The sequence below is a fragment of the Cherax quadricarinatus genome, chromosome 81 (assembly GCF_038502225.1).
Source record: "Cherax quadricarinatus isolate ZL_2023a chromosome 81, ASM3850222v1, whole genome shotgun sequence".
Taxonomy (NCBI): domain Eukaryota; kingdom Metazoa; phylum Arthropoda; class Malacostraca; order Decapoda; family Parastacidae; genus Cherax; species Cherax quadricarinatus.
Window position 1 is genome coordinate 12529509 of NC_091372.1, and position 20612 is coordinate 12550120.

The following is a 20612-nucleotide window of genomic DNA, read 5'->3' on the forward strand; positions in this document are numbered from 1 at the left end:
AGCACATACAAGGAAACTTGCTCGTGTATGTTGTCTCGTCCACGATACAACTCACAATAGTTAACTAATATCCAGGTATATACTTGCTGCTAGGTTAACAGGCAACAAGTGTAAGGAGACTTGCCTATACATCTTGGACCCCCTTAGGATTGAGCCAAGATCCTTTTGTGCAAGTTGAATGATCTATGACTTATGCAAAGAAATAAAATATGCATCTTAAAGAAACAAAAGCAGAATATAAAATACAGAAGACTTCTCAAAGTACTGCTAACAGTTACATACTTGTTTACATCAGAATACAGTGAATCCTTGGTTTTTGTATGTCCTAGGTTGTATGTAAAACTATAGTTATTCTCTGTAAAATGTATTTTTTGTTAATATTTCCCATAAGAAATATTGTAAATCCAATTACTCAATTTCAGACACCCAAAAATATTAACAAAAAATACATTTTATAGAGAATAACTATAGTGTTACATACAAACTAGGGCATATGAAAACCGAGGTTCCACTGCTGATGGAAGATATTAAATGACTTTCCTTTACAGAAACTAAAATAATATGCATAACTATGAGCTTCTTCCTTGTATGAATATACAGTTAACCTACTATTTTAACATGAATATAATACTAACTTGTCAATTTCTCTTGAAAACAAATATTTCCCTCAAAGACTAGATGAGGGGAAAATTATTTGATATATACCTTGCCAACAACCTCAGATTCAACAACTATAAGAAAATTTCCAAAACCTGTCAACATTTCAAAAATATAGTATGTATAAAACACAGTACTCAGGCTATACCATCTTATCTATTCCCTCCTCACTTCTGGTACAGTATGTATGCTTGCAGATCTACAACAGTTAACCCTTAAATGGTCCAAACGTATATATACGTTTTTTCAACATCTGAAAGTATGTAAAAAAAATGTAGATCTTTTTTTTTTTTACATTTGAAAACGTGTAAAAAAACTTTCCTACATTTTTTTTTTTTTATATTTGAAAATATGTAAAAAAAAGTAGATCTACTGTTGGAGCACTACGAATTTGAGCGTCGATCTGTTTGGACCGTTTAAGGGTTAATCATCTAAAACTCATTACCCAACAAAAATTAGCTATTAGAATAATCACTCAAGCTGGTACCAGACAACACACATCTCTACTCTTCAAAACTTTAAATTTACTCTATATTTAAAACATTCACATCTACCGCTGTGCATATTACATATACAGGACACTAAATATATCAACCCAGCACATCAACTCTTCCCGGAGAGTTACACTATAACACAGACAATACTAGAAACAAGTATCTCTTTGAAATACTGTTTATTAGACTCGACCTGTCAAGAAACTTTGTATAAATAAAAGACCCTAAAATTTGTGACTTCCCACCAGAAAGTGCCAAAAGCACCACTTTAGTTATCAGTAAATTCTTCAGAATTAACTATTTTATAGTCAAATACATCAACTGCGACCTGTTCATCCTGATCAAATCTTTCATAAATCTACGCATATGTTACAACCAAAATTTCACTGTTTTAGCATTAGCTTTCACTAATGTTAAACTAGTGTGCTATATAAAAAAAAAAGTCCGTAGGTTTTAGTTAGTTTTAAGGCTGCATGAAATGCTCTGCATGACCAGGAACTTTCCTGTTAAACTGTGTAACATGTAACTGATTCTTATAACTGTATATGTATACATACTGTATTTACTGGAAATAAGCATTTACATTTCCACTGTCTTGAGTAATAAAGTTATAAGGAGAGATCTATAGTAGAGGCCTGGTCACAGACCGGGCCGCGGGGGCGTTGACCCCCGGAACTCTCTCCAGGTAAACTCCAGGAGTAAAATCCCCAGTTAGTGGTATAAACCAACCCACATGAAGATGATAATAGAGTAGCAAAAGAGTAATGCATATTTCAAACTTTCACACAGCCTACTAACTTGGGCCTCAATGTGATGCCAAAATGCACAGTACTCATTTAAGTGTGATTTTGTCAATGTTAATTTGATTGTCATAATGAATCAATACAGGTAACTCCCAGCATGTGCCCTGCTGAAAAAAATTATATTTAGGGTCTGCAAGTGATTCCCAGGTATGTAGCCTCAGTTTATAGCATTATGCCTATGTGAAATAACTAACTTACAAGAGTGCTTCCAGAACCAAGTAGATTGTAAGTGCAAGGTATGCTATAAACACTCAATATAATGCACTAATGAAAAGCAAAGTCCGAATGTCCATTAAATTAAAAAAAAAAAATAAAAACTAGTACTGCACACACAATATATAGTTATATTGCAATAAACACTAAAAAATAACCATTAAAGGAACAATACAATTTACCCGGTGGATTTTGCCCATTATCTTAAATGTCCATTGTATCAAAGTCCAAAATGTCAAGGGATTACTACAGGAGGGCCCTGCATATACAGCGCCTCTTTTCAGTGTTCAATGTTTTCGTTGGCTTCCAATCAAGCCATTGTTCATTATGATCAGTGCTTTTATTGCTTTTCCATCTTTTTCACACAACAGTTGCATAAGGAAAAAGGAACTGGCACCATATTTTAAGGCAAGTATTGTATGTACTGTGTATTTATTTTAATCTTTTTTTATGTTATAAGACAGCATAAACATGTTATGAGTTTTTTCCACTTGCCACCTGAGAGCTGTACAAATGGGCCCTCCTGTTCATAAAATACAGTGGTACCCAGAGTTTCGGCCATAATTCGTTCCAGAAGCCTGTTCGAGTGCCATTACTGAACGAATTTGTTCCCATAAGGAATAATGTAAATTAGATTAAGTCTGTTTCAGACCCCCAAAAATACACTTACAAAAGCACTTACAATAATACACTTACATAATTGTTTGAGTTGGGAGCTGTACAAAACTCGGGGTACCACTGTATGTGTATATACGGTGTATACATTGTTACTGAACTCATCAAGGTGGGAGACAGTGAAGGCAAGGCAGTGCTGGTACAAGATTATACCAATATAAAAACAATTAAGATATAAATAACATTGTTGATGTATTTCATGAAGCAATAAACCCATGTGGATGACCCAAAATACTGAGGTCCTAGTAAATGCTATGATGAGAGAGACATACAGTAATGGGTATGTAGGTGAGGAGGAAGGGTGCCACAGCTCTAAGGGAGCATCACATGCCAAGGGTATGAAAGGAAGGGTACCACTGTATAAGGGGCACATAGGTATATAGGTAAGGAAAGGTGCTGTGTAAGGGGGCACTGTATCATAGGTATGTAGTAAAAGGAGATATCATTTGTCAAATGAAGGTAAGGATGGGTGCCTCTGTGTAATGGGGCATTATGTATCATGGGTATGCAAGGAAGACTGCCACTGCTATACAATGGGGCATCACAATCTAAATTCTAATGCAGACATTGGTAGTCAAATGCTCCTGTAATCTAGTGGCTATAGAGAGACATGGCCAGAGGAAGGCTGTCGTGCAGTGGCCAGAAAGTGGCCTTAAGTTCTCTACACAGTAGTCAGGAGAAGTGTTTAGCCAGAGTGATCATGTCTAAGGATGGCTGACATGAGACAAGACTGACAAGATGAAGCTGACACAAGACGAGGCTGGTTACTTGTGCATCATGGGGAATGCGGCGGCGGGAGGCTCGGCCACTCCGCATTTCTAAAGCTGAGGATCTGCCAGACTTCATAGAGCGACTCCTGATGGTGCTACGCCGGATAAGGTAGCGAACACTGGATCCCACCGGGGAGAGCAGGGCAGCCTGCAGGAGGAAAGAGAAGGGGAGGGACAAGGGTAAAGGGAAGCAGGTGGTATGGGCATAAGTAACATGACTAGGGAGGGTAGGGTAGTGTAATGAGGGAGGGCAGAGGTAGCATTGGGAGGGTAGGGGTAACATAATAAGGGAGAGCAGTATAGTGGTGTTGTGAGGCGGGCGTGATAAAGCAGTGATGTATAGCGACACCTGAGCCACTGTCAACATGGAGACAGCAGCAGAGGACAAACAAAGTGGCGGTGATCATCCTTGTGATGGTAGCCAAGAGCGCCACATAACACTAACTTTGCCATTAACTATGTTAACACCAAGGTAAACGTCCCCTTCACAAACACACACCAACATCGTGTATGTACACCACATATATAATTAACCTACTCACCAAGTTCAATGTTACCAGCATTTTCCTTTATTCCAAAGCACTTAACTATCACTCGTAAAATAGAGAAATAAATCTCTTACCTTGTTAGAGAGGAGGAACTGGGACTCAAAAGCGAGGACATAATAGAGAACGAGGAGGAGGATGGGGTTGAGGAACCTGGACCACTCTGTGGTGGTGAGAGGTGCTGATCTTGGGTCCCGACACTCTGTACCCACCACAGCAGTCAATCCGAACACCCTGACCAGCACAAATTACGTATTACATTTATGGAAAAGTGTTAAACTCTTAGCAGTCATACATCTGGGAAGTGAAAAGTATTTAGTTTTGATCCAAGGAAGGGGAGGGTATGTAGGTAGTTTTGAAATCTGAAGAACAAAGACAAAATAATAAAAATTACTAACACAAATTAAACACACAAATAAATGCTAATCATCTTTCTTTCAACGTACCAGCCATATCCCACTGAGGTGGGGTGACCAAAAAGGAAAAATGAAAGTTTCTCCTTTTAAATTTAGTAATATTATACAGGAGAAGGGGTTACTAGCCCCTTGCTCCTGGCATTTTAGTTGCCTCTTACGACACGCACGGCTTACAGAGGAAGAATTCTGTTCCACTTCCCCATGGAGATAAATGCTAATATACAAGTTAAAACATCCAACATCAGTTAAAAATACTGTATAATTAAACAAATATCAAGAGAGACTCCTGAGGTTCCTACAGGCACCTCATTAATTTTAAAAACAATGACTCTGGTCAAAAGCCCTAGGCCATAAGTAAATGTTTGAAAATGTGTTTAAATCAATGTTCAGTGAATCAACAAGTTGATAAATTAGACATGTGCAACACTTGGGTATCTATTTTGGAAACATTTTGTCACAAGGGGGCTTCATCAGTCTAAACACAAAAGAATAGTGGAGATCAGAAAGGGACTGAGGCAATCAGTCCCTCAGCCTGGACTGATGAAGCTACTGTGTGGCAAAACGTTTCTAAAATAAAGATACGCAAGTGTTGCACATGTGTTAGAAAATGTGTTCAACCAGGTGCATGCTGGTCTGGGACCTGGATGCCAGGGTGTTGATCCCTGATACTGACTCAAAATAGGTGCTACGAGCTACACACAAAAAAATGAAGAGTTAATCAGATGTGATCCAAGGAAGGGGACAGTAGCTCCAGTTGATGGATAGTTTGTGTGGAGATTTACCTTGCACAGAGTGAGTCTGGAGGGATGTATTCCTGGAGCCACTGAGCCTGGTAGATGTACAGACACACTAAGTGTACTCCAGCCAGTATCATTACCCCTCGACACACATACCTGGTGAATATAACACTAGATGCATCTCAGCACCTAGAAATATACCTGCTGCACACAACACTATCACCATTATCTAAACTCACACTCTTCTAAAAAAAAAAAGCCCAAGTTAGTGAAGAATAAACAGGTGTAAATCAGGCTTTTCTCTCGAGAACATTTCACTTTACAGAGCTTTATAAAGTCACTGATTTGTTTAAGCTCTAAACAGAGATTTTGCCACAACAGAGGCTTCCTCTGCACCTGTATCTTTTCTTCATTCCCAGAGTGTACCATTGTGCTCAAAACACAAAAAAGCCAAACAATGTGGCTTATCCTCTTGAAAATCTTACTACACAGTTTATCTCCCATAAACACATCGTCACTAAAATATATGTATATATATATTTTTATAACACACAGGCCATATCTCACCAAGGCAGGGTGACCTAAAAAGAAAAAACGAAGGTTTTTATTTTCAAATTTAGTAATTTATACAAGAGAAGGGGTTACTAGTCCTTTGCTCCTGGTATTTTAGTCACCTCTTATGACATACATGGCTTATGGAGGAAGAATTCTTTCTTCTCCAAATAAATAAAAAAAAATAAATAAATAAATTATATATATATATATACACACACACAAGACCCTCATATTACACAGTACTTATGTTCTTGAAAATGCCGTGTTAAATAAGTCTGTTATATAAACTGAAGAACTTATGGAAAAAACAGGGTTACATTCCTGGGACCCCCAAAAGCCTTACAATTTTTTTTTTTTTTTAGACATGCACATCTTACAAAAAATGGTAATGTTTTTGTTTCTCAAGACCACAAATGCAACAGAAATATTATTTACATTAAACTGTGGTTACTGGTGTATGTCAGTGATTGTGAAGAGTGGAGATGCATGGTGTGGCCCTAGTAGGCTGAGGTGGATGGTTGTGGGTTGTCAGCAGAAGTGGATGGTTGAGGTTCTGGTACTAAAGTCAGTGGTTGTATTGATGTGCATAAATTCTGTAATGGATCTCTGGCTTCTTTTACCCTGCAGTACATTATACATTATTCCAGAGGCTTAGTACTGCCAGGTTGGAGTTAGAGTCCATTGATGCAACTAATTTTTTCATCACTTTTCTTGTGTAGTTACACTTAAATGACTTAACTCCTTGATCCAGTGGTTGTATTAAAGATGTTGTATTTAGAGGTAAAAATACAACTTTTACATGTGGGGTCACGTCCAGCAAAGCTTCTGGATGAGTACAGGAATTATCAAGAATGAAGAGAGCCTTGAATGCAAGGTTCCTGCTGTGCATGTAAAACTTGACTTCAGGAATAAAGTGATGCTTAAACTGGTCAATAAATTTTTCCTGTCATTCATGCCAACTGGTTTGACATCCGAATTACTGGCTAGGTGTTTTTATCTACAACTTCCAAAGCACAAGGATTCTTAGTGTGGTAAATAACCATGGGTTTTCACTTTAAATTGCCTAATGCATTACCACAAAGGAGCAAGGTGAAGCTATCCTTTGCTGCCTTGAAGCCCGGTGCAGTCCCACGGAGACAGTGGTCTCACCCACAGCCAGGCAGCGGCCTGAGCTAGGGAAATATCCCACGGGAAATTCTCCAAATTTTTTCCCCTCCCGTAAACCTAACTGTGTTAATTTTATTAAGTGTTGTATAAAATTATGCTGCAATTTTTCAATAGCCAAATAAATCCATGTAATATGAGAGTCTACTGTATTACCAAGAAATAAGGCTATCTTCTGTCACCTGGCTGAAATGTTTTGCATAACATGGAGCTTTCTAAAAAGTGTACAAAGATATATAATCCTGGAATTAAATAAACACCTTTTATTTTTTGGAAACAAAATTCAAGACACTACAGAGCTGTATTCATCATTCACAAGCAAGATTGTAACCTACCCAAAACGTCGTCCCAGAGAGTTGTTAAGGCTCCAGTAGGTGGCACTGGCCATGAAGACAACGAAGTACACAGCAGAGGTGACAGAAGGAACCATCACAGAAGCTCCTCCAGTCATTGCCATGGCCATGTACGTACCTTGAATACACATACACATGCTTGTACACAGCTATATGCGAGTACACAAAACTGCATATTTATATATAGTGTTAAACCTATGAGTTATTCAGTCTAAGAAGTGGAGAAGGCTTGAGATTCCATCACTTAAGTGAGACAGACATGCTATATAAGTGCTAAAATAGTGTAAAATTCAACTACCTTTAATAAATATATGCACTGTGTACATTTACCAGGACAAGGGTGAGTGACCTGACATGTCAACACCATGAGGTATGGCATGTCAGAGCAATATTCTCCATGCCACAAATCTCACGCATCCCAATAACCTTCATGGTAATCCTTCATTACATAATGAAAATAACTGCTTAGTAATCTCAGCTCCAGCAAACTATTCATTTGTAATTCTTCCTTTAATGACACATATGCAGAAATAAGGTAAAATACACTGTTTAACATTTAAAAGTGTATTATGTGAAGTACTTATGTACCTGACGGTAGTCTTGGTACTGTCTGCTGTACTTACCATATTTCGTGGCTTATAAGACTTGTTTTAGTTTAAATGGCTCGTCATCAGATGTAACTGGGAGACCTACAGCCCACCCAAATCCCCAAACTTACAGCTCCCATCACTGACCTTCAGTTTATATGACGCAGGGTGGTTTTTGGAGACATTTTTATGGAAAAAAACATGCGTCTAATAAGCTGCAAAATACGGTATGTTAGTTAGCAAGGTGTCGCAAGTAACCATGTGGGATTCCAGGTTAAGATATGGGAAAATTTCCTTACATTTTCTACATTAATGATATACAGAAACATCAAATAGATGGATAAGACACATGTGCATCACTTTAGTATACAGTAGAACCTCAGCTTACGAATTTTCCACCATGCGAATTTTTCAGGATACAAACAGTCACCCGATCGACTTTTTGCTTCTGGATACAAACGAAATTTCAGGATGCGAATTTCCCCCCCACTGAGGTTCTTTGGTGAGGGGCTCTTGATCAAGGGAATTGGATCTGTGCTCCACTTCCCTAAATTAATAATAATAAGAATAATTATTATAATACATATGTACTACTAATAATAATACACTGCAGCAGGCCTGTTTGCCCATACTAGGCAGGTCCTTCACAATCCATCCCAACTAACAGAATATTTGCCCAACTCAATTTTCAATGCTATCCAAGCAATGAGCTTTGATAATTCTATTTACTCATATGCAAGTCCCACCCACATCCAACCCCTCTTACTCATGTAATTAGCCAACACAAATTTGAAACTACCCAAGGTTTTAGACTCAGTAACCATACTAGGCAGATTGTTGCATTCATCAACATAAGGAGGAACACTGCAGCAGGCCTGTTGGCCCATACTTGGCAGGTCCTTCACAAATCTAGCCTACTAACAGAATAAATGCTACCCAAGCAATAAGCTTTAACAACCCTATTTACTCACGTGCAAGTCCCACTCAAATCCATCCCCTCTCACTCGTGTATTTATCCAACCTAAATTTGAAACTACCCAATGTTTTAGCTTGAATAACCCTACTAGGCAGACTGTTCCACTCATCAACTACCCTATTTCCAAACCAATACTTTCCTATATCCTTTCGAAATCTAAACTTATCTAATTTGAATCCATTATTGTGGGTTCTTTCTTGAAGTGATATCCTAAAAACCTTATTTATATCCCCTTTGTAAATACCCATCTTCCACTTATATGCTTCGATCATGTATCCCCTCATTCTTCATCTTACAAGTGAATGTAGTTTAAGTCTTCAATCATTCTTCGTACGTTAGATTTCTAAAGCTATGTATTAATTTGGTCATTCTACGCTGGATGTTTTCTAGCGAATTTATATCCATTCTGTAACATGGAGACCAGAACTGAGCTGCATAATCTAGGTGAGGCCTTACTAATGATGTATAAAGATGTAAAATAACCGCTGGACTTCTGTTACTTACATTTCTAGATATAAATCCAAGTAATCTGTTTGCTTTGTTACGTACGCTTAGGCATTGCTGTCTTGGTTTAAGGTTGCTGCTTACCATAACTCCCAAATCCTTTTTGCAATCTGTATGGTTAAGTTCTATGTCATTTAATTTATAAGTACTAGGGTTATGGACACTCTCGAGCTTCAGAACCTTGCATTTATCTACATTGAACTGCATCTACCACTTTTCTGACCAGGTATTGAGTGTCTAAATCCTCCTGAAGTTCCGCGACATCTACGTTTGAATCCATTATCCTACCTATCTGTCATCGGCGAATTTGCTCATATCACTAGTAACTCCCTCATCAAGGTCATTGATATATATTATAAACAACAATGGGCCCCAAGACTGATCCCTGTGGAATGCCACTTGTTACAGATCCCCCACTCGGATTTAACTCCATTTAAGCATACTCTCTGCTTCCTATTGATGAGCCATGACTCGATCCATGACAGCACTTTTTCCCCAATGCCATGAGCTGCCATGGCATTAAATAATAAAGATACCCAAGTGCTGCACATGCGTCTCATTCCTCCCCTTGAATTTGCTGGGTTCCACTCATGAAATCGTAATAACATGATTACAAACACCATGGAACGGGTGGGGTGTGAACCAATAGCACAAGAGTCAAATTCAAGGCCAGTGAATAAGCCATTCTGCCAGCTGGTTCTAGTAAGATTCATCCAATTATACAAATATACCAGCTGGCCCAGTGGCTTACACACGCCTGGAATTTTAAGACTCGTTTGCCATGGGGTTCAAATCCCACCCGTTCAGTGGTTTTAGTGTTCTTGTGTTGTGTTCTTTCAGTATTTTGTAGTTTTCAAAGTTTTTGAGAAGCATTCTAGGAAAATGGTAGTATACGTAAGAGGTCCAAGGTTTGAAATAAGCCGAGATAGATTAAACCATACCCCCGGCCGGGATTGAACCCGCGGTCATAGAGTCTCAAAACTCCAGCCCGTCGCGTTAGCCACTAGAGGTGCCTGTGCTAACCTTCCTATGGTGTAGAAATATACCTAGTTGGATGAATCTTATTGTGGCTAGCTGGTCTAGTGGCTAACGCGACGGGCTGGAGTTTTGAGACTATGACCGCGGGTTCAATCCCGGCCGGGGGTATGGTTTGTTTGCAATCGTGTCATTACGATTTCTTGAGTCATGCCGAGATAGATTAAAGGTTGAAGACGACATAATAAAGGTTGGCTGGGGACTCACCCACAGCATTCAGGAGGCGGAGGCCCAGATTCTTATTATTATCAGGTGTGGCGTGGGTGGGCAGGTGTAGATCAGAGTTGGTGTGGGCAGTAAGCTTGAGACAGGCCACATACACCCCAGGAGAGAACACCAGCAGGACACACTCAGGCAACAACCAGCGGGTACCATCTACCTCACTTACACCATCCAGTCTCACAAAACCCAGGTGACGGAGCACCTTCTCCAGGAACTCACCTGAGAAACCCCCAGAACAATCCTTAGCCTTGATTTCCAAGTACACAACAAATGGTTATAACCATGATTTTTAAAGAGGTGAACAGGTAAGCCATCGGAAGTCCTCAGTCAGATGACCAAAAGCTCCAGCTGTAGGTCATCATGTGACTAAGACCCGCATCAGGAAACATTTATTCTGTTTCCTGACAAACCTTATACCTTGATTTCCATGTAAGTTTAGTCACAGGTACACATAAATACAATTATCATACATAGGTTAAGTTACCAAGGATAAGCCCAAAAAAGTTTAAGTGACTTCCATGTACAATATTATAGCCAAGGCAGTATGGCTCAAAGTCTAACTCTAAAGTCAAATTATATATATTATTGCATACAAACTACATTACATTGTGGAAGAGAAATAAATTTATTATTCTATTATAATGATTTACACTAACACAAAGATGTAAATTATAAAAGTATATACAACGAAAATACAAAATTACGGTATATATACCTAAATAAAATTGTATTACATTATACATTAAATATAACTTATAAAATATAAATGAAAATGGAATACAGCACGAGTAAATATCCTGGAATTATTAAAATTTGAAAATATAACAATATTCTAGTACTGACACTGGAAAGTCAAAAAAAAAAAAAAATTATATACGTACATAGCATACATATACGTACTATAGTTTATGCTGAATTTAGTGAAATATGAAGTGTAGACGCCCAAGACTTAGTCCTCACCGGGGCTCTAACTCGTCCATTATCAGAGAAAGTATTACTTCCACTGGTTAATTTATCCATTAGTATGCAGATACTTACACTAAGGGAAGTAGTTATTGGGAGGGAGAGCAAGTGAGTGGTGACAACAGACTTGAGGTTACTTACACTGAGGGAGAAAGTATCCGTAGGGAGGGAGGGAGAGAAGGACGATCTGGAAGATTAACTGAAGCAGGAAGTTAACAATACTGATACCTAACACAGCTTTCAGGTATCTGCCAGTGTGACCTGCAATCACAAATATTACTGCTAACAAATACATAACCATAAACACTACTGACAAACACTACTAATAAATACTAGTAAACGCAAACACTACTAGTAATGCAAACACTACTAGTAACATACGCGAATACTACTAGTAGCAAACACTAATAGTAGTAGTAGTAAACTACTAGTAAAATAAATGTATAAACATTCGTCAATATTAACATTTCCAACTAGGACTAAACAGACTTAACGAGACACCAGAGACATGTTGCAAGTTTGCTAGCAGTTCTACCACTTGTTGAACAATAACCTGGGCTACTTTTCACAGTGGAAGAACGATATGGGGGGGGGGGTCGTTCAAGTAGAGTTACTACACCCTATCAGCTATACCAGTCACTTTACACACAGACGGGTCACTACAAGCACACTTTTGCTGCAAGTGCATATTGGTAAGTACAAAACGTACCTCGCATGGTGTGGAAGGTAGGTGCTGGAAGTAATGGTATAGCCATCAGCAGCAGTAGGTACGACAAAGACATTAAACTGAACCTTAGCACAGCACCTGTGGGAAGAACAAACACCTGTTACTAGTACATATAATACAACCTGGTTTAGAAAGACACGTAAGCAAACACTGACATATTTATTAGAAAACGTTTCGGTCCTGGGACCTTGATCACTTCTGAATCACTTCTTGATCACTGAAGTGATCAAGGTCCCAGGACCGAAACGTTCTAAACCAACTTGTCGGTATTTATTACCAAGGTTTATAATATAATACAACCTGCATTATATACTGTACATAATACACAGAGGCATATGCTTCTCGGTATTTATACAGACGAGTTGCTTTATTTTTAAGTGATTATTCTTGACTGGCAGTAAAAAGGTTACATGCAGCCTTTAATGACTCGCCTTACTAGTAGATGGAAGAGCGTCATTTTCAAATTCGTATTTTTTTCTACCTATACCCCGTAGAATCTAGGGCCTAGATGATGTATACAAGGTGTATAATTATATAGGTGAAAAATCGAATCTTTACAGCAGAAAAGAAATGTACTACCACTGAGTATGGAACAAGAACCCTTACTCTCTCAGCAGGACGTCAAGGGCTTTGAATCCAATGATTCCTTCCCATTCTCGAGGTGTTTTATGACACTCATCGGTTAATTCCCAGCAGTGGTGATTTTGGGGGTAATAGTGGTGATTTTGGGGGTAATAGTGGTAATTTTGGGGGTAGTAGTGGTAATTTTGGGGGTAACAGTGGTAATTTTGGGGGTAATAGTGGTAATTTTGGGGGTAGTAGTGGTAATTTTGGGGGTAGTAGTGGTAATTTTGGGGGTAGTAGTGGTAATTTTGGGGGTAGTAGTGGTAATTTTGGGGGTAGTAGTGGTAATTTTGGGGGTAGTAGTGGTAATTTTGGGGGTAGTAGTGGTAATTTTGGGGGTAGTAGTGGTAATTTTGGGGGTAGTAGTGGTAATTTTGGGGGTAGAGGTGGTGGTCATGGGGGTGGTAGTGGTTATGGGTTAGGGTGATGGGCAGGAGTATAGGGGGATGGGTGAGATGTACCTGGCTATCAGGGTGGAGTCACTAGGGTCAGCTATTGATCAACTCACCACGCCCGCCTATCCACGCCCACGTGGATGATGATATACTGGATGTAGAATTTATCCTCACAGTCCTCATATGAGTCACACAAGTACAGGAGTGCTTTCAACAACAATTCAAAACATAACATACTGAGTATTTCTACACAACTGACACAGGTACATAACAATCAACAGTTCATTTTACAATGTTATTCAGGCTACGCTAGTTACGCTAGGCTAGACCAGGCTAGGCTAAATTATGGTCAATACGTAGTGAATAAGCTACTAGGTCAATCGGTGCATAAATTTTGCAAATGTGGAGTAATAACAGGGACTTTTGTATTAATTTAGGGAACAGTGAAGAAGCGTGACTTTGCCCCATACTGGTGTTACCCGCCCACCCACCCATCAGATCCCCAACCCCCCATTGCTCCTCCTCTCTCTTTCTCCTCCCGGTGTGCCTCATTAGAAGGGAACATTACTCTCGGGCCTCAGTGATGGGTCCCTTAACTGACCATCACCATCTTCCTTCCCTCCACCTAAAACTATCCACCTCTCTCCTTTTTTTCCTCCTCCTCCTCCTCCTGACCCCTCTCTTCCTCCCTCATTCCCTCACCCTATCCGCCCTACCACTCGTGTATATTAAGTGTCACAGGGTGGCATTGTTCGGCTTCCAACTGAAACGAATTGGGTTTAATACCCATACACGGCGAGAAGTACAAGTCTGCATACACTGGTTGCTCATGTTCACCCAACAGTAAATAGATACCTGGGGGATGGAGTGTTCTTACACCTACTGCTCACGCTCATCTAGGGTGAACAAGGATGGAGACCATCCTGGGAGGTGCAACCAGGGTATAGACCATCCAGGGAGGTGCAACCAGGGTGGAGACCATCCTGGAAGGTGCAACCAGGGTGGAGACCATCCTGGAAGGTGCAACCAGGGTGGAGACCATCCTGGAAGGTGCAACTAGGGTGGAGACCATCCTTGGAGGTGCAACCAGGGTGGACACCATCCTGGGAGGTGCAACCAGGGTGGAGACCATCCTGGGAGGTGCAACCAGGGTGGAGACCATCCTGGGAGGTGCAACCAGGGTGGAGACCATCCTGGGAGGTGCAACCAGGGTGGAGACCATCCTGGGAGGTGCAACCAGGGTGGAGACCATCCTGGGAGGTGCAACCAGGGTGGAGACCATCCTGGGAGGTGCAACCAGGGTGGAGACCATCCTGGGAGGTGCAACCAGGGTGGAGACCATCCTGGGAGGTGCAACCAGGGTGGAGACCATCCTGGGAGGTGCAACCAGGGTGGAGACCATCCTGGGAGGTGCAACCAGGGTGGAGACCATCCTGGGAGGTGCAACCAGGGTGGAGACCATCCTGGGAGGTGCAACCAGGGTGGAGACCATCCTGGGAGGTGCAACCAGGGTGGAGACCATCCTGGGAGGTGCAACCAGGGTGGAGACCATCCTGGGAGGTGCAACCAGGGTGGAGACCATCCTGGGAGGTGCAACCAGGGTGGAGACCATCCTGGGAGGTGCAACCAGGGTGGAGACCATCCTGGGAGGTGCAACCAGGGTGGAGACCATCCTGGGAGGTGCAACCAGGGTGGAGACCATCCTGGGAGGTGCAACCAGGGTGGAGACCATCCTGGGAGGTGCAACCAGGGTGGAGACCATCCTGGGAGGTGCAACCAGGGTGGAGACCATCCTGGGAGGTGCAACAAGGGTGGAGACCATCCTGGGAGGTGCAACAAGGGTGGAGACCATCCTGGGAGGTGCAACAAGGGTGGAGACCATCCTGGGAGGTGCAACAAGGGTGGAGACCATCCTGGGAGGTGCAACAAGGGTGGAGACCATCCTGGGAGGTGCAACAAGGGTGGAGACCATCCTGGGAGGTGCAACAAGGGTGGAGACCATCCTGGGAGGTGCAACAAGGGTGGAGACCATCCTGGGAGGTGCAACAAGGGTGGAGACCATCCTGGGAGGTGCAACAAGGGTGGAGACCATCCTGGGAGGTGCAACAAGGGTGGAAACCATCCTGGGAGGTGCAACAAGGGTGGAAACCATCCTGGGAGGTGCAACAAGGGTGGAGACCATCCTGGGAGGTGCAACAAGGGTGGAGACCATCCTGGGAGGTGCAACAAGGGTGGAGACCATCCTGGGAGGTGCAACAAGGGCGGAGACCATCCTGGGAGGTGCAACAAGGGCGGAGACCATCCTGGGAGGTGCAACAAGGGCGGAGACCATCCTGGGAGGTGCAACAAGGGCGGAGACCATCCTGGGAGGTGCAACAAGGGCGGAGACCATCCTGGGAGGTGCAACAAGGGTGGAGACCATCCTGGGAGGTGCAACAAGGGTGGAGACCATCCTGGGATGGTGCAACAAGGGCGGAGACCATCCTGGGAGGTGCAACAAGGGCGGAGACCATCCTGGGAGGTGCAACAAGGGCGGAGGCCATCCTGGGAGGTGCAACAAGGGCGGAGACCATGGAGGTGCACCATCCTGGGAGGTGCAACAAGGGTGGAGACCATCCTGGGAGGTGCAACAAGGGTGGAGACCATCCTGGGAGGTGCAACAAGGGTGGAGACCATCCTGGGAGGTGCAACCAGGGTGGATACCATCCTGGGAGGTGCAACAAGGGTGGAGACCAACCTGGGAGGTGCAACAAGACCATCCTGGGAGGTGCAACAAGGGTGGAGACCATCCTGGGAGGTGCAACAAGGGTGGAGACCATCCTGGGAGGTGCAACAAGGGTGTGATCTCGTTACCACAAGGAAAATCATGCAACTACCCAATTACTGGGGCCATGAGAAACGACAGGGGAAGAGACCGAAATAAAAGAGAAGGAATAAGAGGTGCAGAAACGGGACGAGATAAGTTGGACATGAGAGGGGAAGGGTAGGGGGGGGGGGAGCAGAAGCAAGTAGGGAAGGTAGCGCGCGTGTCAGACAGTAAGCAGCGGAGCTTAAGGTTAATATAAATGCGTGTCTTAAGTAATGTCAGGTTACAACTGGAGAACCTACTGGGGCGTGAGGCAGGAAGGACTACCACCCAACACCTACACAGGTGCTGCAACTCGACCCTTGTCAACAATCTCAGTACAACCACACAGGAAAGACAGTCTCAGGGTGGTAAAAAGTGGAATCATGCCATTGTGGAATGAGTTGGAAAAGCGGAAGGTGTTAGGTTACTGATTATGTAAGATATTAAACTGGCCAAACGTAACTATGACAACGTAAAATAATTAAAGATAACAGGGCATTTATTATGTATAGTGACTGCTCTAAGCAGCTATACAAAAGAGGAAGTGCTGAAGCATTGAAGCCAAGATACCATAAGAGGTACGGTGCTGGGAAACCACCATGGGTACTGAAAGAGCCTGCTGAAGTCTTATGTAAACCAGTTTCTAATATTTAAGTAGCTAGAGGGTAATTAACCACGGTGTCATAGTTATTTAAGTTAACTAAAGAGAGGCAAGCAGAATGGCTTATTTCCTCTAAATGCTAAGTCCTTCCTCAGGTAAGGACCCGTGTTCTGCTAGGTGGACATGCGTAGCAGGTGTAAGACGACTTGTTCCACTGGTTCGACAAGTCTAAAATTGATACTGCGTCCTTTTTATTACGGGACGGTAAGTCTTGACAACAGTTTACCAGGTAGCAAGACTTCTTACAACACGCAGGTAACCAGTAGCCAGGTACATAGTTTGACCCCTGCTGACCGTGACCGGTGTTAAGGCCTGACCTGGGTTAATGAAGCGGAAATGTTTACCAATGTAAACATGGTGGAGCAACAGCCTTGCTCTCACTCCATTAATATACTGATGGTGCGGGTTAACAAGCCAGTTACACTCACTCACGCCAGGGAAAAACACCTACAAAGAAAACCTGCCTAAACCATACAAATTCTTCCCGGATGCAACAAAGCTCATCTCAGATTAAGAAATTTTATCCAAATAACGTCCTGTAGACAATTAGTGACGAAAAGACGTGTTGCAGAGCAAGTTTTCAGTGGGACAACATTTTGTTTGTTCTTCAATGTCTTCAGCAAAGTTCTTCAGTGAGCATTTTCGACAAGCAGATGTCCAGGGATGGGAAGGAGGGTGTCCACTCCCCTCAATCTACACCCAGTCATGCCACAAATACTGAAATTTAAAAAACAAGTGATGACTAATATTGAAGAATTGAGTATGTTGCATTGCGACGGTCATCTTCCCCCTCTTCCTTCTCCTCCTCCTGGTTTATTTCATTTATCTAACGAGTGTGGATGCAACAGAATTGTGGGAGGGTTGATTTGAGAGAGGTGAGGAGAAGAGGAGGGAAGAGAGGAGGAAAGTGGGAGAGAGGGAAGGAAGGAAGTGGGAGCAAGGTGGAAACATTGACGAGGTCGTCAAGGTAAGGAAAGGAGGGTCAAGGATGGTTAGGCAAGTTACCCCCCCCCCATCCCTCCCACATCCTGGCCCCTCAACTTGGTGGAAAGGTTTGGACCCTAAACTGACTATACCAACTCTGAAGGCAAGCAGGGAAGGGAGGGATTGTGATAGGAAGGGAGGGATTGTGACAGGAAGGGAGGGAGGGATTGTGACAGGGAGGGGGAGAGGGAGGGGGGACTGTGGCAGGGAGGGGGGATTGTGGCAAGGAGGGGGGATTGTGGCAGGAAGGGAGGGAGGGATTGTGACAGGGAGGGGGAGAGGGAGGGGGACTGTGGCAGGGAGGGGGGGATTGTGGCAGGGAGGGGGGGATTGTGGCAGGAAGGGAGGGGTAAGTTTACTTAGGCACAGGTACACATTAGTACAATTATCATACAGTGTAAATTACCCTCCAGGATAACCTTAAGAAATTCAGACAAAGTGACTTAATTCCATTTCCACTGGGGTCCTTGATTACCATTAAGGGAGAGGGAAGAGTTGTAGGGAGACTTGGTTAATAGAAGGTAGGGAGGGAAGAGAGTAACAGATAAAAGCTAATTGAGAAGCGTGACCCGTAGGGATCATACAACGCCTGGGGAATGGGAGGTTATTAAGTTTGATGAGAGGAAGAGGAGAGTAGCTCCTACTCCTAGGATGAAGAGCCTTTCACCAGCATGAAGGCACGCGCTTGCCTTGAAGGAGTGTGCCAATAGAACAGACAACGGTGCCATCACCGATGTAATGACCTATGTAGAAGGAGGCTTGTCCACCTCTATGTTCCCTCAGACACACCTCTTTAGTGCCACTCTTCCCCCCCAACCCTCCTCTACCTCACCCACACACAACCCCCAACCCCTTACACCTTCCTGTTGTCTTTTATACCCACCCTTTCTCTGGGCTTGTCCTCTCCCTCTCCCTACCCCTCATAATTCTCATCTCCCTCCTAATCTTCCTCCCCCTCCCCCCTCCTCCTCATCCACAAATATCAACCTCTGACATTTTTAGTCAGGCCGGAAGTGGAGCACGTGACATGAAGACACTGATACAAGAACATGGCCGTCATACTAACATTGGGAAAGTCTTAGTTATGACCAACAATCATGACAGAGTGCAAAAGGTTTAATAAGCTTTCGTTTTACTCATGACAGGAGGGTAGTACCTCCCCAACACGTGCAAAGCTATAAGCATATACGAGAGAAAGAAGACCAGACACGGAGTTCAGCCTAGAATAGCAAAGCCAGGAGACCACAAACAGAGAATCCAAGACTGAGCTAAAGACCTAACAACTCCCAGCATAAGACAAGACCAGGAATAGCATAGAAGAGATACAGACGTAACATAGATGCGAGAGACGTAACAATTAAATCTAAAGGAGAAACAAAGGAGGAGAGACAGACAAGTCTGTCACAGACATTTAGGAAGTCTCTCTCAGACATACTGTATAAATGCCACAGACATCCAGCGAGTGTCACAGACATCTGGGGTAAGAAGACAACTGGTGGCAATATTGTCAGTTATAAATCTCTGGTGTGTCCCACTAAACCAAGTGCTATTCTACGGAACTACAGTGGCACAGATGAACGCACACAACCATAGTGACACGAATGAATAGTTGCACGGATGAACGCACGGAAGGACAGTTTCAAGGATAGTTCCTGACTTCCTGTAGGTTGCCTGTAATCTCTTAAGGACACCACTCCACCATCCCCAGCCAGGTTCCAGACCATGCCTCCTGCTGCTGGTTTGATCTATTAGGCTGTTGGTGACTGCAGCCCAACGCGCACACCACAGCCCGGTTAATCAGAAACCGATGACAGCCAGGGATCTGTGGGTAATCATCATTATGCATGAAGGGGGTGTTGAATAGTGGTGGTCCCTTCACACTTATTGAGTTCTCTGTACTTATTGATCCCGTGTTCTTCAGATTTGTTGGACAGTTTCTCGAGCTTGTGTTTATAAGTAGTGGTTTCAGTGCGGAGATTTGGAACCAATCCCTTCGTGATCTTTCTGTGTATATTATCATGCATCTTTTCGCTTACTTTCTAAGGAGTACAGCTGTGGGGACTACAAGCATTCCCAGTAATGTAGGAGCTTGACCTGAGTTTATACCAACTGTGAATGTTCTCTGTACATTTTCCAGTTGTGCAGTTTCTCCTGCTTAAAGGAAGAGCTGTTAGTACACAGCAATATTGTAACCCAGAGAGAACAGGTGACTTGAAGAGTGTCATAATTAGCTTGGCATCTCTTGTGGTAGTGACGACGGCGACGACGGCGACGACGGCGACGACGGCGGCGGCGGCGGCGGCGGCTGCTGCTGGCCATTATTGGTGGCTGTTGGTGCATCTGCTGGCTGTTGCTATTGCTGCTGCTGTTACTTTTGCTTTTGGCACAGTGCCAGTGTCAATGACCCAGTGATGAGAGTTGAGACGGTACAAAAATAATTCACCAGCCAATATAAACATTAAGATGTCTGCCCGGCCTCATGTATGCGTTGACAGTCCTCCACATACTGGCGTTGACAGCCCTCCAAATACTGGCGTTGACAGTCCTCCACATACTGGCGTTGACAGCCCTCCACATACTGGCGTTGACAGTCCTCCACATACTGGCGTTGACAGCCCTCCACATACTGGCGATGACAGTCCTCCACATACTGCCGTTGACAGCCCTCCACATACTGCCGTTGACAGCCCTCCACATACTGCCG

General features: G+C 43.1%; 1 protein-coding gene across 22 annotated transcripts in view; it reads right to left on the reverse strand.

Moving 5' to 3' along the window:
- The window catches only part of Piezo (piezo type mechanosensitive ion channel component), a 139549-nt gene that overhangs the window by 90815 nt on the left and 28122 nt on the right, over positions 1 to 20612 (reverse strand). For 19 of the 22 annotated variants that reach the window (XM_070102432.1, XM_070102435.1, XM_070102441.1 and 16 more), the window contains 7 exons: positions 12379 to 12474; positions 11811 to 11930; positions 10692 to 10925; positions 7365 to 7500; positions 5356 to 5466; positions 4235 to 4391; positions 3611 to 3760 (listed from right to left, as the gene is read on the reverse strand). In XM_070102432.1, the coding sequence (XP_069958533.1) occupies positions 3611 to 3760; positions 4235 to 4391; positions 5356 to 5466; positions 7365 to 7500; positions 10692 to 10925; positions 11811 to 11930; positions 12379 to 12474 (1004 nt within the window). The remainder of the gene's footprint in view (positions 1 to 3610; positions 3761 to 4234; positions 4392 to 5355; positions 5467 to 7364; positions 7501 to 10691; positions 10926 to 11810; positions 11931 to 12378; positions 12475 to 20612) is intronic. The other 3 variants (XM_070102449.1, XM_070102448.1, XM_070102444.1) reach the window with 1 other exon arrangement.